At 50.1% G+C, this 22,645-nt stretch overlaps 1 protein-coding gene and 1 long non-coding RNA gene across 2 annotated transcripts; one reads left to right on the top strand and one right to left on the bottom strand.

Moving 5' to 3' along the window:
- Window positions 1-988: 988 nt before the first annotated feature.
- Window positions 989-1,812, top strand: LOC148596167 (uncharacterized). Its single transcript, XR_015913576.1, has 2 exons — window positions 989-1,169; window positions 1,537-1,812. It is a non-coding gene; the product is annotated as an uncharacterized LOC148596167 (long non-coding RNA).
- Window positions 1,813-3,799: 1,987 nt separating this feature from the next.
- Window positions 3,800-21,409, bottom strand: HNF4A (hepatocyte nuclear factor 4 alpha). Its single transcript, XM_088527746.1, has 10 exons — window positions 21,052-21,409; window positions 17,415-17,589; window positions 15,349-15,443; window positions 13,103-13,209; window positions 9,833-9,988; window positions 6,688-6,775; window positions 6,006-6,161; window positions 5,493-5,729; window positions 4,654-4,776; window positions 3,800-4,049 (listed from the first exon to the last, which is right to left on the bottom strand). The coding sequence occupies exons 1-10, from the start codon at window positions 21,170-21,172 to the stop codon at window positions 3,907-3,909; spliced, it is 1,401 nt and encodes a 466-aa protein (XP_088383872.1). The 5' UTR covers window positions 21,173-21,409; the 3' UTR covers window positions 3,800-3,906.
- Window positions 21,410-22,645: the final 1,236 nt, after the last annotated feature.

Below are 22,645 nucleotides of genomic sequence, written 5' to 3' on the forward strand. Positions count from 1 at the left end.
TTGTGTCGCAAAGGGCAATACCGGCTCTCCTGGCAGCAGCCACCTCCTATGAAGACATCACCTTGGGCTCCAGGGAGCCCCGTGGGGTACAACAGAGCCCATGTGTGGCAAGACGAGCATCTCAGGGTGATCCCAGGGGATGACAGAAGTGGGGAGCGTTGTGACTGAGAATGCCACTTAGGGACAAGGTTGTCTCCAGAGAGATTTGTGTGTTTTATTTTTTTTTCCTCAAATGAGCTGAACACAGCAATGAGAAACCTTCTGTAGGGACTGCGCTGATTTAAGATTAACCAGGTAAAGGGCAACCTTGATATAGCAATTCACGGGAAGGAATCCAGGAGAATTTATTGCTTCGAAGATTTGATATTGCATACGTGGAGTTATTAGGGCATACACCTAGGTAAAATCATGCACGGGTTACAGGGTTCTTGGGGCAGGCACTGGGAGTCCTGGGGTCTGTTTCACATTATCAGAGGAAAGGAACTAATTCCTTTTCCTTCTCTTGACTGGACTAACCACTCAGTCTCTATTTGTACTGAGAGAACACATGAGAGAACACAACTGCCTTTGCTGACATTGGTCTGGAATTCAACAGTAGTGTTGGGGTTCTAGATGTTCAGCTACAGAAGGTCCCCTGTAGTGAAGACAAGTTAAGTATCTTCATTTAATGAATCTATACTGTTCTTCTGGGTCCTGACCCTGGGGTGGAGACAAACTCTTACGTGTTCACGCTCCTCAAACACAGCCCTAAATCTCATACCTACATCTCATATCTGCTGCTAGGTTTCACCAACATGACTGTCACTGGGCGTGCAAGGAGGCTCGTGTTGCAAGTAGCAGGCTAGAAAACTGAGCTGTTTCTCAAACCCTTGTAATGGGGATGAGACTGTCCAACTCATTGCACATCAGGGTGAGGAGTGGGGGAACTCTGGAGGAATCTCCAGAACTGAAAATACTGGATATTGATCTTTACAGCAATCTCTCCTCTCATCCTGTTATCTTCCTGGGCATGCTGCAGCCCAGAGCAGGCTCCTGTGATCAGCAGAGCAGGTCATTAAGAGCCTCTTCTAATTGCCAATCTATTTCTTCACCTTTACAGCTGGTGACAAATTGACTTTCACCTTTATCATCCTACTGTGCCCCATTGGCTGCACCTGCTGTCAGTGTGGGTAAGCTGGGTGTGAACCAAAGGAGAGTCATCAGTCCAAAATGCTCAGAAATGACCTTTAAAATGCAAGAGGGACTTAAAAAAGAGCAGGTTAAAATGATAATATGTTTTTGGCTTCCTTTGCTTCATTTTCAGTGTGAGTACTTTAAATCTTTAAGCTGTCTGGCATCATGGAAGTAAACATTTATTCGTGTTGCTTGTTTTTCTGAAATGAAAATTGGGGTTGTCATTAGTCTTATGATTCTAGCACATATGGCTTCAGGACAGACACTAGCTACCATTAAGCTTGCCATGAAATAGTGACAGCTGGCAGCAGCATCAGACACTTGTTTGGGCTTTCTCCTAAAAACGCATATGTTTGTGCTCAGACCAACAGGGAGATGAGCCCCTTGATTCAAAATAAATCCTTCCAGAAGAAAGAAATCCATCTTCCTCAGAAAGGTTAGAAAATATTTTTTTTTCATTTATTTCTTCTTTCTTCCTTTTTTTTTTTTAATGAATACAAACTCTAGTGAAGAAATATTCCTCTGTTTCCATCAGAAGGGAGTAACCAGCAACAATTAATGTACAGCATGGGGGAATGCTTGGTGCAAATGGACCAAAAATAATTCCTCACAAAGTATCTCTACATACAGGAAATAAAAGGTTGCTGCAGTTGGAAAAGACAGCCTGGTATTATGTGTTTTTTTTTTTTCATTTAATTTCCTGATTTTAAATAATCAATGTGATTTACAAAATAATTTACAGAAAATCATTGGATACATCATTGCAATAAATTACTCAGTCTAATGCCATGAGCTCTGAGGGAAAAAAATACAATACTTTCGACACCATCAGCACAGGGCTAGGTGTTGCATTTTTGCATTGGGAAACAAGGGACAGATCTGTAGCAATTCGGGTTAGACTGGCTCAGATTTATCCCTGCCAGGGACTTCTCCCAGACCTTTTTGGCAGTTGAGATTCCATCAACTTCATCTTCCCACAAGGCCAGGACCCCACAGAAATGTTGTCTAGGGTAGTTAGAGCTGCTGTTGCCCCAGAATAAAATGCTTTGAGTTTTGGTGGAGAGAGAAATCGCTTCTTGCTGAGTTTTCCTGGGCACAGATACCATACATCTGCTGTCTGTCTTCCCTCATAAAAGCTTGTTCCAAGTTTTCTTGGCACCTCTGCTAAAGTGCTGCCAAAAAATGAATCTGGCAGCACATGGGGATAGAGGGACCTCCCCGAGGCCTGGAGCTGGGCAGGGCTCTGTCAGCTCCGGCGCGGCTGTGCCCTGGAGACGCAAACGCTGCGCGTGGCGTGGGCTGCTTTGCTCACTTCAGCATAAAGCAGACATGAAGTCTGCAGGATTTTGGCATGGGCAGGCTTCAGTGGGCAAAGAAAACATGTAGGCAAAGAGAAATGGGGACAGTGGCAGGGGGTGCAGACCCAAGGATGGCAGAGGACCACGGCAGGTACAGACCCAAGGCATGGTGCCTCACTGGCTCTTCACAGTACGATTCAAAGCTTTATGGTTTGAGGTTATTGCCTTCAAACCCTCGGAGCTCTGAAGGACTCATAATGCATTCTTATCAAACTATAAAGTCCTATAAATCTGTATTAGCCACTCTAAGTAGAGGGAGCGGCACTGGCCTGGGCTGGCTCGGTTATATGGCACGTACTAGCATGAAAGCTGGGTCCGATCCGAGATCCACACTCACAGCACTCCCAGCATTGGGCAGCCTGAGATCTTAGTGCAACCTGTGAGGCTTGGACTCTCCTTACCCTCACAGACCTCTCCCCTTCATATACCCTTTCCCCGTACTCCATTCCCAACAGGCATCAAAAGATCTTCCTTTGATGGTGAATTGCAGAAGCAATAGAGGGGCCAGCGCTATTTGGGCAGAGCTGCCTGCAGCCAGCAGAGTGGGGGTGACCCCCTCCCTTTAGCTCATGCATCTCAGTCCCCTCAGCTTTCCAGTCCAGGCGTCCTGTAGGCAGTGGCAGTATCGGGGAAGGATCGGGCAGTGGTTGCTTCCTCTGAGCAATGTGGTGGGAAGGCAGTTATGTACAGGAATAACAAAACCCCTCAAAAGGCAGAAGGATCTAAATAATGAAGGATCCTGGCAGGCCAGACTGTGTTGTCATATCAGCTAAAAGATGTTAGACCTGGCTGGGGGTTACACTGCTGGGGGGTGACACCATGCAAAGATCTGGGACAGAGTGAAACTGTCAGTGCTACCTGAGCAAACCTCAGCGAGCTTCACCTGCAAGGATGCCTTCCAGGGAGCTGCCAGCTCTGTGAAATTTGGCTGGACTGAAGACTCTGGGAAGCTGGCTTGGCTGTGGAAGGGAACCCTGCTGCTGCGCAGCGCAGCCTCCTTGTTTGGGGAATCGCTTGTTCGCAGGGTCTGCGCGTGCTGAACCAACACGAGAGGTGGCAACGGAGAGACAACCAGCTGTGCTGTCCCATCGGCCAGTGCAACTGCCTGCTGAGGGAAGCAGAAATCTGGCCTTCTTTTAAGGAATGAGGATTTCCGTAAGGCTTCAACCCTAGTTCTGTGACTGGGGGCTGCCCATGGCACGCGCTGTCCATTGCTGCAGGAAGACAGCTTCCGGCGGTGGTGCTCTATTCCAATGAGCAAGTCTGTGTGTCTGTGCACCAGGACCTCTTTATGGCTCTCTTTTCACAGTGGTAGAGACAGTTCTGGCTTTTCTCCCACACAGTCTTCTGAAGAGGCCAGTTGCTCTGCAGATTGCTAGATGACCTCCTGTTTGGTGATGGTGGGTTGTGGGATGGAGCTGGGCTGTTTTGCCACAGTTGCAGTGGCTCCAGGCAGCAGCTTGTATTGCTCTGGCCCAGAGCCCGCAGGTGGAGATGGCTGTGGAGTCTCTGGAGTAGCTACAGACAGAGAAACAAAATTAGAAGGGCAGCACAGACTAAAGATCTGGGATCTACTCATTCAAGTGAGGTTCAGGTGTAAGCAAGACAAAGGCTCTGTAGCAAACCCCTGGTTTGTAGTGGCTGGTATATTTGCTGCAAGGCACATGAGCCCATACAGGTCCTTATAGGGATGTAAGGTGCCCTAAAAGAGTCCCAAATGACCTGCTCTGGCCACTTGTTTGGTCATATGTGGGGTTATCTCATCCCTAATTTCCTGTGTGATGGCCCTGCATTGCAGAGGGAAAAATGAAATGTGTTTGAACTGTTCATGGAAAAAGAAAACTTTCCGCTGATTCCAGTAGATACCATCTGAGAGCATTAGTTCCTAAATGTAGGGGAATTAAAAGTTAGAGTCTGACAGGGAAGATCTTGTTGCATCAGTGAATCTGGCCTAATCTGATCTGATCCACTTCTTTATTTGTCTTTCCTCCTTTCTGCATGGGAATATCTCACTCGTTATCAGAGACTGTCTTGCATGGGTATTTCCTAGAACTACCTCCACAGGAACACTGGCAGGCTCACAGATTTCCCTAGAACGATCAGTCACTCTGGCGATACTCACACATCTGCCCGTTGTGCATCTGCGGCGGCATTGTGTTGGCCACAATGACATTTGTTCCAAGGTTCTCCTGGATCAGGTGAGGGTGGAGAGGGTGGTGAGCATGTGGCGTTTCACTTGATGACCCTGAAACCGTGCGTATAATATTGTCATTATGGCAGAGGGAGACAGTTCCAGGAGGCATAGACCCACTTCACCAAAATGTCAAAGCCTCTCCAGTAACTGTGCAGGAACTGCTTGTGTGTTTGTGGCTGGAGCATACCCTTCCCATCTTCTATGGACATTTTGGGCTCAGTTCTCCTGCCTGCTGCCTGTATTTCCTCTTACAGAGAGTTAAGTTCCTCTCCTCCCGAGTCAAATCACATGAAGACTAGCACAATGCAACTTCTCACATTGTTTTGGGTCACTGGATGCCCCCAGTAGAAAATTGGGGCATTCTTTCAACCAAAGGACTAGATAACATCTAGAGGTTCCTTCCATGAGTAACACTTCTGTGATTCTGTGAAACCTTCCTGGCCTTTTTATTCTGCTAGTTCCCTCCTGACACAAAGGGGAGCTCGTGAAATGGTTGGCTGCTACGCGTCTGGGAACTCATCTACGTGCTGAGCGCTGGGGATGCCTCTCCACAAACAGATGCACAGCTGGTTAGATGGATAGAGGTGGAGCACCCTTAGTTATCACTGTACAAATGGCAGGGAGATGATTTCATGTGAGTCAAGGGCTGACTTGCACGGTCTGAAACTCTGCCTCATGCTGCTGCGTAGGAGCAGCAATGGAGGGTCCTAAGTGGATGGTGACTGGGGAGCACTGAGGGGCCTCTTGAAGGACCATCACTTACTCACCTCCCAGCAGCATCTCCTGCAGCAGGTTGTCTATCTTGGCCATCCCGAAGAGCTTAACAAACTGGATCTGCTCTATCATCTGCCAGGTAATGCTCTGCAGAACAGGCAGCAGCAGCAGCAGCTCCCCAAAGCGGCCCCGTGAGTCGTACTGCCGGTCGTTGATATAGTCCTCCAGGCTGACCTGCACCTGGTACCGCATCCGCTTGATCTTCACGGGGTCGCTGAGTCCTTTGGCATCTGAAACGATCCACAGAGCAAACTATCCAGGCTGCTTCCCTAGGAACTGCGCCTTAGTAATGCATGAGCTCTAGGCTCAGGCTGAGTTGTGCTATCTCTGATTCTCTGTATGTTGTTACAAATATTTTTCCTCTTCTTAGTCTGACTTCTCCCCTTTAAGAGTGGTTTTGCTCAGAGAGGAGATCAGGTTAGCATTTGCTGACTCAGCACGGGTCAGTGTAACCCAGACCAGTCCCCCTTGATGATGACCATTATCTACTGCAATCTGGAGCATACCTGGGTCGAAGAAGATGATGGCTTTCAAGCAGGCATACTCGTTATCATCGATCTGCAGTTCCTGGAAGGGCAGGACCAGCTCGTCCAGAATGCGCATGGCCACGCGGCTCACCTCCACCAGCTCGGGGCAGTTCCGTGGGATGATGTGGTCATTTCCTTTAGACGAGCAGTATAGAGACCGTCACCCTGTCATCGCCCCAACCTTACCAAGGGGAGCAAGGGCTTCAACACTTTCTAAACCCAGAAGAACAATGCTGACATGATTTTGGAGTGGGGATACTAGCTTGGTCCCCTTCTGCCTGTTCTCCAGCACTGCCCACCAGAACTGCTGGTCTGTGTTGCCAGAACAGCCTCTCCTTATTCAGTCACAGGGCTGACAGGAGTCAGTCAAGTGACGAAGAGCTGCCTAAGAGCGAGAGCCTCTTTCTCAGTTACAGCCCGGCCTGCTTAACGCACACCGGGCACAGCAGCAGGAAGGTTTATAGTCCCCTCCTTTGCCAGGGCAGCATGCCATGACCTTGGCATGAAGTAAGCCAAGCCTAGCCGCAGCAGCACTGGGCTCTCTAAACCACAGAAGCTGAAGCCACTTGTCCTTCAGAAAGGATGCCCACCCTCTGGGCCAGCCCCTGGGAGGGATGCTTAGTGGAAGCAGACTGGTGGAGAGCAGAAATGCACTCTTTACCTAGCAGCAAGACATCCTTGAACACCATGGACCTCTTGGCAGCTCCTAGTAACAGATGTTCACCTGCGTGTGCTCGCAGCAATGCCACCTGCAGGGGCAGGGACAAGTTATTTATGTGATGTCAGCAGAGAGACGGAAAAGGCTGCAATTGAGTGTAAACAGGAGGGAAATCCCAGCACTCCTATACAGCACTCAGGGTTGTGGGGAGAGATCCCCTCTCCAGTTACATGTCTGAAGTCAGAGGAAGAAGCCAAGAATGTGCATAAACAACTCTGGGCTCAGCAGAACCAGTAGATATCAGACCCTCGGGACTCTAACCCAGCCTGCATGCATCTTGCCCCTCTCCAAGAGCCACCGAGACTCTGCCACCCTCTCCTGGGCTGTATTAAGTGGCCCAGGATTGGAGGCCAAGGAACAAGAAACATCTGTGTGAAGGGATGCTGCACCTTTCACTTCATGCCACAGGAGCAAAGAGGATGGTGGCCCTGCCCATGTCCCACTGACACGAGTCTTATGGAGACTCATGTCCCACTGGCAGGTGGGGTCACCTGGTCAGTTATTCCCTTGCTGGCAATGGGCATTCAGGCCAGGAAAGCCAGAGGGACGTTTTTCTGCTGACGTTAATGATTGAAGTGTTTCATTTTACACCCCTCAGCGGTTCCTGAGAATGTTCTGAATCTTTTGCCCTCCTTTGGTTAAAAATTTCAAAGATTTAGGCAGAAATAGAAGTTAACGATTGGACAGCCTGACATGGAAGCTTCTTAATGTCCAGCCAGGAACCTCTGCTGAAGAAAACAATTATTAAACATTAATGGAAAGATCCTGAAGAGCATGTCCTGATGGGAATGGTCCATTTCCCAGTACATTATCTCTCAGCATCAGACAAAGCCAAGAAAAGTCCCACCCTGCCAGAAACGTCAGGAGAATGCATCATCTGTGGAACAGAGCTGATTGGAAAAGATGCTGATAGCTAGGAGGGATCGTTTTCAGATGGTATAAAAGAGTTATGCAAAATAAACAGAGTGGAGGTCCTTGCAAAAAGATTATGTATACATGATGCTGGGGAACCTTTTTCTGTATGCCAAAATCAAGCCTCTCTGTCACTATCCAGACATGGGCGGATGTGCTAACTGAAGCTGCTCCTGATTACCAAAGCTGCACAGAACTGAGCTTTCCCATCTGCTGAGGGTTTGGGAAGGTTGCAAACAAAAGTGGAGCTCTCAAGGGAAAGCAAATCTCTCATGCAGAGACTTCCCACTTAATGCAAATTCAGGAAAAGCTCAGTTTGGATCCATCATTTTTGTTTCCGTACAATTCACCTGTTTGAGTGGGGTTAAAACATAGTATTTTAACAGAGTAAAACCATTCATTTGGTATTTGTTCTTTCAGTGATTAACCACAGATGCATCATTCTATTCTGAAGTAGAATAAATACAAAAGTTGTAACTGAACAAAGTAGAACTTTAACCTGGAAATGAAATGGCTTTGCCCCACCAAAGGAAGTACTTTGACATTTAGGTGCATAGGAAAAACAAGCTGTCGAATATGTCCTTTCCTATAAAAACAATGGCAGAGATGATTCATTCCCAAGCAACATTATAATGGCAATGTAAGAGTATTTCCCAACATTAAATGTTCGTGCTCCTTGGGCAACCGGCTTGTGAGTGTTTCTGTTCATCCCTGGCACTTCTCTGTCCTGCTCTCCCCTGAGTCTCTGCTGTCCCTGTTCCCACCCGCTCTCCTCGAAAATGCAGATGTCATTAATCACACTGCTCTAATGCAGCCTTTCCTCCCAAACCCTTCGGGACCACTTGGGAACTGCTCGTCGTGGGGAATGATTTCTCCTAGCAGAAGTCCTATTTCAGATGAGAAGAGCCTGTGGAGCAAGTGGAGACCCAATGCAATACACAGAGCTGCCCCAAGCCTTCTTTGCGCTGCAGCCTGTTTGCTGGGTAAATATAATTTGCCATCGGACTCCATTTTGGTTTCCATACTTTTTTAGTCATATTTGCCTTAGGAGTTTAGCAAACTGCGTACAGTCATAAAGAAATTTAACACTTTCACGCATTAGAAAAGGGCAACAAGTGCTCCTTGGGGCTGCTCGAAAGCGCTGAATTCCTCAGGGCCCTGTGCTGCAGGCTGCTTCCTCAAGGTCTCAGTGCTAGCATTTAGGTGGCAGGGGGGAGTTGATCAGCTGGATACTCTCACCTCTACATAAAATTCTTCTTCGTGATGCAAAAATTAACTTTAGGTCAACAGAGCTGCAGACTGATGCTAGCTGGAGGGGATCTGATTTTGTGCCTGAGCAGCAGCTAGACCAGAAACCCCTCCTGCCCGTGGCAGGTTCTGTGCAGATCCCTGTTGGCAGCGGCAGCAGCCCTGGCCCGGGGAGCCATCCCACCACGTGTGCCCGTGCACACATGATGTCCTGCAAAGTCTGCTGCAGACCTGTGACTTAGACTTCAACAGGGCACAACTCCGTGTATTGTTTTGAGGCTTCCCGAGATCCCACAGTACCACCTTGCAGGAGAATTCCATCCCACACTGCTGATCTCGGCAGAGGAATGAGCAAATGTCATTTCAGTGATTTTTTATAAATGCAGATGTTTCTATTTTTTTAACTCTGCAGAGAGATTTTTTTACTGCCTTAGGAACTTGAACTATACATGTCAGTAAAATAGTGTTTCCCTTCAATAATTCTACACCAGGAGAATGGATACAAACATATTCCCAGGCATGAACCAGAAAAAAAATGGACAGGTAGATTTTTTTTTTTTTGTCTTAAATGGACCTTATGCTAAGTGATTTTTCCTAATAAATCCAGGCATTTTTATAGGGCCTTGGGTTTCAAAGTGCTACACAAGCTGCAGTACGTCAACAAATACTTGACAATGCATCCATGCAAAACGCACACCTGAATATGTATCTAATTGGAGCTCATTGTTATCATGACCCTGCTCATGGGCTGATTGCCTGGCCAGCTGGTGGCCCGTGTGGTCATTGTGCGCACGTTACTCCCCAATCAGCCACGAGAGCGGAGCAAACAATGCCCATTTTCTTTGAAGCTCTCGGCTGTTTCGCTCCCGTTTGGCTCCCCGCTGCCTTTGCCGGGGATGAGGGAGGAGGGCAGAGCGGGAGGACTCGCCTGGTCGTCCAGGGGCAGCTCGCAGAAGGCAGGGATGTACTTGGCCCACTCCACCAGCACCAGCAGCTGCTGCTTCATGGACTCGCACACGTCTGCAATGTTGGCAATCTTCTTCCCTCGGATGTCTCCACTCATCACAGGAACAGGGGATGATATCTGCAGGGAGGGAAGAGACCCTTCAGGTTTTGGAGCCACAGAGGGAACATGAGCAGGAAAATCCGCAGGCTGAGGGCTCCTGAGATGGGTGGTGATGCACAAACTAGCACTGAGACAATGACTTTTTACTGTTACATGTCCAGCCCCTCCAAACATGTGGCCCAGCACAGCTCATTTCAATCTGAGATCAGCTCCGTATCCATAAATATGGAATACCTCAGAGCTGAGGCTGTGGATTGCCTAGGTAAGACATAGTGCCCTGACTAGTCTGAAACCACAGGAGAAAAATTTCTGAAAATGATGAATTTCCACTAAAAGAATGTGCACATTCCAGATCTAACAGGAATCTAACGGAGATCTAAAGGGGCTCAGATAGCAACAAGGAAAGGCAGTCAGACTTTCCCTCTTGCTGTCCCACTGTCCCCAGTAGCAAGGACATGTTGAGTCCACCTGGTTACTTCACAAGGCAGAGACCTACTCCTCTTTCCAAAGCTGGTGTGCAGCCAGAACCACCTTGTTTTGCTGTTAACAGTTGTAATTGTTTACATAGTTTATATATTATAGGAGCAGGAGCATGGTCTGAGGTTGGTGTCTGTGAGATTGGTACCAGATCATCAATATTTGACATACACCAAAAAAAAAAAATACTTTAAAGAAAACACTCTCCACCCCACCCTCCCTGTATTTTGGCCCTTTTTGCAAAACTGCATAAGTGCAAACATACTGACAGCAACACAGCTCACTTGGGCATGGAGAATATTTATGATGGAAGAGGCAAATGGGGCCATTTCATCTGCAAGGGTTAAGTCTGACAACTTGGCAGGCTGCTGGTTACAGGAGCTGGCAGAAACATCCCCCAAAACCAGGCACCCAACCTCACCCCCAGTTCTCATGCACAGCTGTTCACCCAGCTCATCTAAACGTTTGCCCTTAGTCACTGCTTTATCCTCATGCTTCTGTGATCAGTTAACTCAACCCCGTCGCTGCCCTCCGCCTGCCCTTGCTGCTTGTGAACAACATCAGCTCTTCCTGCTCTGCTCCTGCCAGCACTTCACTCGGACCTGCCAGCCTCCTACAGCAAATGGAGTTCAAACGCCACCTGCGTTTTTTTCCAGGTTGCATTATTTGGAAGTTTTCCAGCCCTGGAGCTATTATTGAATAAATAAGATTGTAAAAATCTCACCATGTATTACCCTAATCAGAGAGCCCGGAAGGCTTAGCAAATAAATAAGGACCTCTGAGTGAGTGACCTGAGATCTCAGAGAAAGCAACTCCTCAGCAGTATCTTGTTCTAATTAGTTAGGCGCATAAAAGTAACCAATTAGTGTGCTGGAGCCTCTCTTGTCTAATGAGTCTGTCTGTTCTCTGTGGGAGAGCAGGCACTTCCCTGGATTTGTTGGTGCCTGTGGTTTTTATCAGCAGACCCTCCTCAGGACTTACATACGAGGTCTCTGCAGGACTCAGAGTCCCGGAAATGTCCTTCCCTTGTAGATCTGTTGACTTGAGGTGCCATTACCTCACCAGGAACAGCACTGTTACTATTTTTAGCAAGCATATAAATACATGAAGCTCCATGCAGGACAAGGCGAGGCATGGGATGAGGCAGGATACGCTGCCAGCACCAAGGCTCGGTCCTTTGTCTTGGCACCCTAGGGCCTGGCACGTCCCCTGTTCAAGGAAGTCAACCTTGCTGCTTGACCCTGGGCCCTCGCATGGAGCCCGGAACACCAGCGCGTCCTGTCTTGGAGCAGCTCAGGGAAACATGACTCTGGAAGTGAGGAAGAGTGCGAACGGCCAACTTGAATCCGCCTTCTTTAGAACCAACAGTGCTCTCCCTGGCTCGCATGACGTACGGCAGTTCCTGCCTCATCAATGTTCTTCCAGAGAAACCCACCAGTGACACGTGCTCTCCTGGCCTGCCCGGGGTCCACACTTCATCCTCGAGGAATCCCTCCACGTCCTGCTGCTCACACCACTTGCACACTCTGACTTTGGAGGCTTAGCACAAACCCTGCTCAGTCCATGCTCTTCCTGGGGCATTTCTAGCGCCTTCCTGCCAACTGTCTTGGCGGCGCTAATCTCCCTGGGCTGCCTTAAATTGCTCCTGCCTGAGTGGGAGTTTGAAGGCCCCATTGACCCTGCTCAGGCAGAGGTGGGTAGCAGTGGCTGGTGGTGCCTTCTGAGCAGAGGTGTCAGTGCTGACACAGGCTCCCTGCTGCGCTGCCTCTGGCACCTGCCTAACGCAGATGCTTGGAGAACTTCTCCATGTCTTTTTAACAAGTTTGTGCCCTCTCAGAAATCAATCCACTCGTTCTATCTTGGTACTCCAGAATGAGGCAGGTATTTTAGCTATGAATGATGACCTTCCTTGCACAACACTAACAACGACCTGAAGTCAGCCCACATTTCTGCATAGTGCGATATTGGCCATGTTTTGGATTTAAGCTGTTTGGCAAGACAGGGAACCATGTGAGCTCTGAACAGACCAAGAGAAAAATCTCAGGGTTCTCCCTTCTTGGAGTCTGCCATCTCCGTTCTCCCCACGTGACGTCCTTTTAATACAGACTGTTTGCAGTATTCAGATTCGTAAACCGGAGTCCTTTTTTTTCAAGTGAACATTCTAGGAAATTAGTTTCCTGGTCCTGTGTCTGTGGAAATGGCGAATTTTGAGCAAATACAAGAATGAACATTTGCATAATGCAAGCATGAAACCAATTCCTCAGGAAATTGTGCAGGAAGCCAGAATCCAAGTTACTAGCAGCCAGTAGGAAGGGAGACTGCTTGTGCTAGGCCAGTCCCTTGTCTGGCATAAACAGACACAGCTCCTTGGATTTCAGTGATTCTACCCTATTTTACACCAGCAGGCACTCCAGCTTTCCTGCGTCCCATCAAAGCATCTGAGCACACTGCTTACAACTCAGATCCAGACCAAAGGGCATTAAAGGAATGGTTTCAGGTAACAAATGCCTTTGAAAAAACAATGCTGAGTTGGCAGACAAGTTATTTAGAAAAGAAGTGGTAATTTGAAGACTGATCTATTAAATGCTCACCTGGACCTACTAGCCACATAACGCCTGATGTTTTTGTATTCACCAAAGAGGAAAGAAGAGCTACCTGTTGGGCCAGGACTTCTGCCTGCAACAATACGTTTATGGAAGGCAAGCTGCTATCTTCATAACTTGATCTTCGGGTGCTGATTCGGTCCCGTTCATTCTGTACAGCTGCAAGAGAATATTTTGGCTCAGGAGCAGCTCATTTGTGGAAATACTCACCAAAACCTCTCACACTCTATTGGCATTCCCTTCCACGGAGCCTTGGATCACTGAGCTGCAGTTTGACAGCTCCCCTGCCTGGCAAGGCAGAGATGCAGCTGTGCCTGGTTTGTGGTGTGATGTCCCGGAGACCTGACTGCATCTGGGAGCTCTGTTTGAGCTGCTTCAGAATTCAAAGGCTTGACCCAAACTCTGAAGAGTTCAAGGGAAAATTTTCATTTTGAGGGATCTAGCGCTAGTATTTTTGATTGCAATTTCTTAAGGGGCTCTCGGATTTTGTGGCTGTGCTTACCACCCAAGCTGTGCGAAATCAGGGAGTCTGGGTGCCTATTTTGCCTGTTTTGTCTGTCCATGTGACTTGTGAACTGCATTTGGAAACTCTTGCTTCTCAATGCCCAGTAAGGGAATGTGCAGTTTGAAGACTTTATGTTAGAATAAGGAAGGAAATGCAAAACAGATTCTACCTTCCAGAAAGTCCCAGGACAGGTACGAGCCACCATGCTTCCCTGCTTGGTTTATTCTTGAGAAGGGACTGGGCTTTGAGGTCAAGAGATGGCAAGAGCCAAAGCAGAAGCAGGAATGCTGAGGAGGAGGGTTCCTCTATCTGCCCAGAGGCTAAGGGCTAGCCAAGATGCACCATAGGCAAACCAGTCACCCAAAGCCATCTGCTCAAATGAGGTATTGATCGATGGCAGGGAAAACAGAACAGTCTCTGCCGTAGACTGGTGGCTCTCTGAATTGATACGTTCTCAATGTATAAATCCTCCTGATAAAAAGCAATAACGAGGCTGGGCCAGAGGAAAAGCCCTGCAGTCAGCGGCTGTAAATAGCTCTCAAGGTTATGTGCTTGTTATCAGGAGCAGGCCCCCGAGTTCAGTCACGCCACGATGTTTTCCAAATGTTTGCTCAGTATTAGCTGGTCATGCACCTAATGTAACTTCTATTGAATATTAACAGACATCAGCAAAGTGCTGCGCAGGGGATGAGCGGGCTCTGCGGGGAGAGGAGGATTCCTATGTTCTTCAGGAAAAGTCAAGCCAAGTTTCCTGCAATACCTCGTCCCTTTCAAAAGGGGAGAAATGCCCAGAAGGGTTCTCACAGGTCAGTATAGCACTTAGGGCAGCCAAGCTATGGGGTGGTACATCCCTCTCGTCTTGAATGATCCCTTTTCTCCTAAGTTTCTCTTCAAGGGGATGTTAACAGGGGGGAGAATGGGGCTTAATTTCTCAACAGCAAACACCTCCTTGGTGTCAACATTGGTGGATATGTCCAGTTGGGCTTAAAAAACCCCACTTCATTCTGGGTCCTTTCTGCCATGGCCGGTGCATTGGATAAGACAAAGCTTGCTGCAGAAGGCCAGTAAGAGCCTATATATACGTTAGAAAAAAAGGAAGCAAAATGATGGTTCGACTGTTCACAGAGACTGCGGGGCACCACACTTACAGCAGCTCTACCAAAGGGTTTCCAAAACATTCAGACCACCTCTGAAGTTTCTGCTTCTCATTGACTTTGTGAATAGCTCCAAATGGCTCAGATGACCTGGCTACGTGGGAGCACAGGTGTGAGGGCAAGTGAGCTAAGGAGCAGCAGCGCAGCTATAGGTGTGACCTCTGTGTGCTAGCGTGGGCAGGTGGGGACACAGGAATGCTGCTGTGGATGCTTTCATGGCTGTGTTTTTGCTGGCATTTTGAAGGATGCCCAGAGAAGGGGCCCTGATGGGGACGTGCTGGCTGTAGGGATAGCAAAGCCCTGACTCTGGGCACACACAGGACCCCTGTACCTTGCCTGGAGGCTTAGTGAGACATTAGTGTGAGGGCTGCTTGTGAGACCTTGGTGTGGACAGGAGCTGGGCAGGTGAGGAATATGCAGGGTCCATGACTACCGACCCAACCTCTTCCTAAAACTTCCTCCCATGGATGATCTGGATCTTTGCACTTGAGGGCCCTGTGGAGGGAAGCTGGGACTCAGCTGGCTGAGCAAATGTCTCCACGAAAGGGCAGGGACTGGTCCCAGCTGCACAGGCATCCGCAAACCCCGGCCAGCATGACTGCCAGGGAAGCAGGACAGGGAAGCCCCGCTGTGACCCACCTTCCTTCTTCATTCCTGCTCGGAAGCACTTCTTAAGTCTGCAGTATCGGCACTGGTTCCTTTTATCTTTGTCTACTACACACTGCCTGTTAAACCTGGGAAGAAACAGAAGTGTGAGGAGCAGCAAGATGGAGCCTAAAGACAGGGCAGTTCAGAGTCCCATGCTGCAAGACATGCTTAGAGCAGATTCCCCAAGGCTCAGCCCTAGAAAGGAGCCCCAGTCAGTGCCATTTCCACACTTACTTTAATCTGAGCTTCCTTTCCTGCTTGCAGTGCCCATGACTAACAGAATAATGCCTGAATGTGACAATTGAAGTAATTCTTGCGGATCTAAACAAAGTGTTCATGTTATTGCCAGTGGAAAGCCCAGCTAAATCTTCTTGCTGACACTGAAAATCTCCTCTGACCTATCCCTGAGGTGCTGTCAGGCTAGAGCTGACAGCAGTAAGCAGGAGCTCAGGCTGCTGGCCTTGTGCGCTAACCACTAGGCATAGGATGCTGAAGCCCAGAGCAAGTAGAAGTGTGTGACAGGGAGTCAGAGTCACCTTATTAACCTCCACTGGAAGTTAGGTCCAAGCTGGAATGGAGGAAGAATGTATTTATTTGTACATGTTAAAGAAAAAAAAAGGGGAGGTGGGTGGTTTCTGGAGCTAGTAAGGGTCAGAAGTGGGTTTAAGTACCAGAGCCTCCCTGGAGCTGTGTTTGGGATGCAGACATGTTGCTTCTGACCTGGACAGTGTTCCTGGTGTGCAAATAAACTTCTTGGCTACTGCACGTCAGAGAGGAGATGGGATGCAACTACCTTCTTCCTCCACACTTCTCTCACTAAATCCATCACACCTGGGGGGGATCATTTGTGTGCTCCTGCACACAGCAAAAGCCTGGTAGCTGTTCACAGCATGAATTTCACTTGAAAATTTGTATTATTCTGCTCTAATTTACTGCTGATTGATCAATCTTAGGAACTAGAGAGACAGGCATTCAGAGCACAGGCTGTTGTGAAGGGGAAGCGGCCCCAGCCAGGCAGACTCGGGTAGCTCTTGAAAAGGTTTATTTCAACTGTTCTTCTTAAAGCCCCAAGATAAGCTTTCCAAAATGGATGCCCAAAAGCAGCTTTTAAAGTTTGTTTAGAAGTTATATAAAAGGCCTAGTGTCCAAAGAATCAAGGACCTTGTTTCTTCCCACCAGACATGTTGGGAGAGGGCTCCCTGGGCAGACAGTCTAAATAATTCTGGGGTGCAAGTGCTAATGCACTTCATGTACTCATAGATCTGAGGCTTCTTTCTATCACTCAGATTTTAGAGTCATGTTGCTGTTTATGCTCTCCAGGTGGCTGTCAGTACATCTGGAGTAAATTTGTCAAAAAAGCCTAAGTGAAAGAGCCTAAGTGATTTAGATGCTCAGAATTTGAGGACTGCTTGATTTTCACTGCAAATCTCGAAGTCTCTGTTCCTCAGAGCAGGGATGGCCCCCATGGCACTAAGAGCCATGGGCCTACTGCCAGTGACACAAACTGCAGCGCTTCTGCTGGGCAAGCAATGTGCAGATCTCCTGGAAGGGGATGTGTGGACGGGCAAGCTGCATCACCCGACCTGCTGCATCCCTGTATGTTCTTTCACCATGCAGTGGGCAGTGAGAGCAGTTTAGGTAGGTCGCATGCATACCGCCAGGTTGTGACAGCAGGGACAGGGGACCATCATGCTGTCCTTGGAGAGGGAATGGGCTTTGCACTGGACTCAGGATGTGGAGTAGGAACATCCTCATTCCCTGCAGCAGAACTTCCCTATGATCACTGCTTTGCTCGTTGGTGTTGCCCACCATCAATCTGCAAAGAGCACGTGCTTGGCCCCTCACCCTGGGGTAAGACCACCTGGTGTCTTTTCTGAGTGACCCCTTGAGGGCAATCCAGCAGTGAGCGTGGTCCACGACTATTCCCAGGTGGAGGGTGAGGTTAGGATAAGGCGGTGGAGGACACAGGGAGAGGATAAAGAACCTGAAGGGTTTCTCTGTTCAGCTCCTGGGGATCCTTTTGTCCCTCCAAGACACCGGACCCCGGCTGTCCTCACCTGCAGGAGTACATGTGGTTCTTCCGGACACTCCTTCTGAAGAAGCCTTTGCAGCCATCACAGCTGGAAGCCCCGTAGTGCTTCCCTGTGGCACGGTCCCCGCAGATGGCACACAGCACACTCACCCCCATGCTGCTGGTGGTGTTGAGGCTGGCTGCTTCCGAGGGAGATGTGTCTGCTTGGGGAAGCACACAGGAAAGATGACAATGAGAACCAGCCTTACACTCAACATTTACTGACTTAATTTACAGTGAAAGACCTGATTTTCTGAGGAACTGGGCAGCTGCTCTCAGACTGAACAGGAAAGGCCTGGCCACAGACTTGCATAAGGAGTGGTGGGTGCTTAGAGTCTCTTAAACTATGTCTCTCACTGATTACATAAAAAAAACCCCTATTTGCCAGTGTGAGGCAGTTCTGAAAGGCCCAGCTCCAGGGACACCTTCAGACTAAATGGAAACCTGCTGGCAGTGTCACAGAGCAGAGCCAAAATTCCTTGGGGATTTGCAGATGCTTTGGTCTCAGTAACGTGGCCAGAGAAGGAGCTAGCGCAGAGGTAAGCTGAGGTATTAGGGCTCAGAGGGAGCTGCTGATTTATTAGGATTTTGTAGTAGAGTCCTCTAAGAGCGCAAGGTAGCTGTGAGCAGGAGCTAGTAGAGAAATGAGGTGACCAGCCCGCTTTGCTGGAGAGCCCTCTCCATCAGGGATGGAGCACTGGCCTGCAGGACCTTTCTTCAGGTGAGCAAGCCTTTAAATACGCCATAAACCTAAGGGACTTATGCTGGAAAACACACATGGGCAAATACCACCCATGCAAGGAAGGAGTGATCAAATAACCCAGAAAGAAAGAGTGATACTGTAAAACCTTCGTGTCTGCAAGGGTCTTGTAACACCATGGCTGGGACCAGGGTGTCATTTCCTTAAACCTTAGGGGAGGCTGGCACTTACAGGGCTCTTTTGGAAGGATGGGGGGCTGCAGAAGTAGGAAAGGGCATGTGAAAGGTTCCAAACCACACAAGCCTTGCGCTAAACCCTGCAGCAAGCCAAACAGACCTCAAGGCTGAAGGGATCAGCTCTTAACTCAGTCGATCACATTGTCACCTCCCATGCACATTGTGTTGTGTCAGCATGGGCACATTTCCTTTCCTCCTTGGAAATACCAGTTGCAAATGATATTCAGGAACTAAAAGGCCACAGAAACCTGCTGGATTTTTAATACCTGAGTCTACTTAATCTTCTTTAGCGGCCCATAAGAGAGTCGACAGGGTCCTGATTCTGACCATGACAGCAGAAACTTCCATCAGAGGCACTAAAATGACACCCTCAGGCACCGTGCGTGACCCAGGCTCCATCCCATAACACCAGGGCCAGGGTTGCAGAATGAACAGCAGCCTCTCTGAAGACATTTGCTCCTCATTTCAGAACGCCCTGCAGTCAGGCTCCGAGAGCAGTGTCTGACTTAGCCCTCGCACCGTCTCCACCACATTCCTCCTGATCCAGCAGGGATGAGGTTAACTCTCTCCCCAGGAGGACCACAGCTGTTTCCACTTGGTGCCCAGCTCCCCAGGCAGTGGGAACTGGGCTGTAAACGCAGCTGGGACCCATATAAAAAGTTGGTGCTGAGGAAGCTTTGCCTTTTGCTGGAGCTAGGGCAGGTCATGGTGCTGCTGTGGAAGGGCTCTGTTCTCTGTATCTGATGAGCAGTTGGGTCCTTCAGTGAGGCTCAAAGCTCAGCCTGGGGCAGTTTTGTTTCCCTGCCTGCTTTCCGTCCCTTGACTTCCTTGTAATCCCCTGGGTTTCTTTCCTGGCTTTCCTTTCCCAGTGCTATGAGCTGCCTGATGAGCCCCCTCCCAGGCCACCAGCGCCATCCGGGCTGCTCCTGCCTGTCTCGTGAGGCCCTGCAAGCCCCTTGCCTCTCAGATCGTCTCTCTGAGCACTCTGCTGGATTAGAGGTATTCCAGAAAGATACAGGTTTAATTTCATCTAAATGGAGAGCCTGCAGCTGAGAGGAACAAAGAGCTAATCTGCCCCAATCACAGTATTTGCATATGTGTGACAGATAAATCCCTTTTAGGGGTATATCATGCTATATGTGGGTGAATATGTAACAGGAAAAGCAGGCACTATTATCTGAAAAATTACAAAACCTCAGTTTAATGTTATTTTGGATTAGCTTATTTTCTATTGGGTAATTTTCCAATTAAGTTTATTTTTATAGTGCCAGAGATATGGGCTTCTGCCTGCCGCAGTGGAGTAGGTTTAATGGGCATCAGTTTGTAGTCAAGTTAAGCAGAAAGGAAAAGAAAAACCTGCTCAATGTTTGAGACCACCAAGGCTGTTTGCTCTATGAGAGTGGGACCCTGAAAGGTCTCAAAACGTGCCTGGGAATGGGGTGCACTGGAGTTGTGACGGTGGCAGCTGTCCCTGCTGTGCAACCACCTCTGGGCTGGCCTTGCAAGCAGGCCCAGGGTGTCCTGCAGGCTCCAGCTGGGGACAAGGCCTGGGGAGGGACTCTTCAGGCTGCAATCTGGGTGGGAGAGCACCAGGGTGCCACAGCAGCCCCGCGGGCACCTCCTGTCCCTAATGTGGAGCCGGCTGCTCCTCCTAAGCCGCTGACTCATCTGCCTCCAGGGCGTTCCCTATGGCTCCAAGCTGAGTCATGGAAAACTCTGTCCCTGTGGAGGGGCTGTGGCAGAGCCCCTCATCGTGGGGGGAGCCAGGGGTGTGGGGTGACCCTGGCCCCTCCGTGCACTGGGATGGAGGGCCATGGAGAAGGAGTGAAGCCCGGGCTTCTCCGGGAAGGTCTAGAGCAGGATGAGCTGTTTTTGGCACCCTGTTCCCTGAGGACCTGTGTGGAGGCCAGCGCTGGCAGTGGGGACATGGGACGGAGGCTCCAAGGGAAGGCGGTTAGAGGGCTGCAGAGCTGCTTTGAAGCCCTGGTGCCGTGTCTGGGACCGAGCGGAGCTGCGAGCGGGGGCACGGGCGGCTGCCAGCGCCGTCCTGCCCGGGTAGAGCCGGTCCCTGCTGCAGCCCCGGGCAGGAGGAAAGGGCCAGCAAGTCACCCCGTGCTCGTGTCAGTTCAGCCATTAACCTCAGCTTTAGTGGGTGCTTGGGGAGGAACCTCCTGCTGTCTCTGGTCAATGGGAATCCTTGGTCCCCAAATTGCCAATATTGCAAATCCTGGTATTTTAAAGCCTATTGCACTTAAAGGCTCTTGCACCATCCTGGCAGGATCATCCTGCCACAGCTCCTTTGCACCACTCAGGTCTCTCTCTACAGCAATTTCCACCCTTGCCAGGCCCAGCTTTCTGCTCTGGGGAAACCCAGACTGCAGCTTCCCCAAGGGCAGGACTTGCCTCAGAGCTGCCGGCTCCGCAGCCTTCCCGGGGCGCCGTGGACAGCATTGCCCCCCCGGAACGCTTGCCAAGCACCGGCTTTCCCTTGGAGCCTGGCAGCACTGAGACCAGTCTCCGCTCATCCCTGCTCCCTCAACTGTGGCCGGAAGGGGAGCTGCGAGTTCCCCCCGGCTCCTGTGCCCATCACCCGGGTGTCCAGGCTGGCACCAGCAGCCCGGCTTGCAGCCGGCTCTCCAGGAGAGGAGCAATCCCTTGGGATGGGAGCCCGGGAGCGGGGCACTTACCGCTGCCCATGGCCAGCACCTGCATGTTCTCGAACTCCAGAGTGGTATATGCCGGGTCCAGCGCCGCGCTGTAATCGGCCATCTCCATGTCTATCAGGGCTTTGGAAAGGCGCATTATCATCCGCAAACACGGGCCAGATTGCACCGATTCCCTTGTCTGAGGCTATTGGCCCTTCTGCCTCCCTCTGCCTTCGCTGTGTCCCTATCTGTTGTCTTTTATTTCAAATATTTCTCTGAAAGGATTTGCTGAGCCTCAAGGCCTATACTCCCTGAGGGGTGGAGGCCAGGGGTTAATCTTTAATCATCTCACCCGCTGCCGAACCAACGCTGCCACGCTTTTTCTTTTCTTTTCTCTCTCTTTTTTTTTTCTTTGCGGTGGTTCCTGTTGGTCATCTGCTCTGGAGCTGAGGCTCTTTGCTGGGCTTAGCTCATGGGCACGCGCAGGGCTGCAGGAGAAGCCCTTGCGGCCCGGGAGGCACCTTCCTGGGGCTGCTGAGCCCTTGTGCCTTAATTGTGCCTGCGGTGGGAAACTGGGGAAAGAAAACCCTTCCTGGAGAGCAAGGCTGCTCTTTGGGTCTCTCGCCCCATCCCCTCCGCAGCTCTCGCTTGCTTGCCCCTCTCCCGGCTCCCAGGTTCCCTTTTCCCGTCCCGCAGGAGGTTGGAGCCCGCGTTGCAGGGCAGACATTGCTATGCAAAGCGCCGGTGTGGGCCTCCCTTCCCTCTACAGGTGCTGCGGGAATCCTGCAGCGCCAGGGGCTGGGGGCAGCACGGCTGCCGGGCGCTCTGGCCACACACAGCCCAGGCAGGATTTTAGTCTTAATGTTTTTGTTGGAAAGTATGGCAGAACTTTATAGTGCAGGGTGATTTTTTCCCCCTTCTGCAGGTTCAGGCAGCAGTTGTGCTCTCCCCCCAGGGACGCGCTGTCCTGCAGCCTTGTGCCATCGCCAGGGGCTTCCAGTCACCCGGCTGAGACCTCAGGTCAGGCCCCCGACCAGCGGTGCAGACACAGGTGCGCAGCAGGACTGTCTGTCTCTCCCTGCTCGCTCCCCTGGGCACTTTCTGGGCCCCTGGTTCGCCCTGGACACTTCAGCCCCTGCATTGGAGAGGGCCCAGTACAGTTTCCATTGCCTGAAAATGCCAGACAGCAGGAATAGAAGCTATTTCTGTGCAGCATCAGGGGGAGCACATGTAATGAATGATGGAGTCTCAGCTCGCTCTGCACTGAAAACATCCCATCTTCGTTATTTCACTGGTGCAATATTACTATTGCATCCAGTGCAACCAGCTGCCTTCACCTGCAAACCCACACGAGCCAGCACAGGCCCTGATGCCTCCCTGAGCAGTCCTAGCCAAGGAGGCTTCCGTGGCACAACGTGACACCGAGGTCCCTGGCCCCACAGTGACACGTGGCCCCAGACAAGCCACATGAGAGGCAGCAACAGTCACTGTATTTCAGGAGCACAAGGAAGGGCTGATGGAGCAGCCCTAGCTCTTAAGGCTGTGGATGGTCTATGTAGCCCTTCCAAATAGCTCTTTTTGGCCCGAGATTGGCACCACAAGGTCACAGATCACCAGGAACTGATCTGAGCAGATG

This window comes from Tinamus guttatus, unplaced genomic scaffold (genome assembly GCF_059628265.1).
Source record: "Tinamus guttatus ecotype Peru unplaced genomic scaffold, ASM5962826v1 Tinamus_guttatus_pri_ptg000027l, whole genome shotgun sequence".
Classification (NCBI taxonomy): domain Eukaryota; kingdom Metazoa; phylum Chordata; class Aves; order Tinamiformes; family Tinamidae; genus Tinamus; species Tinamus guttatus.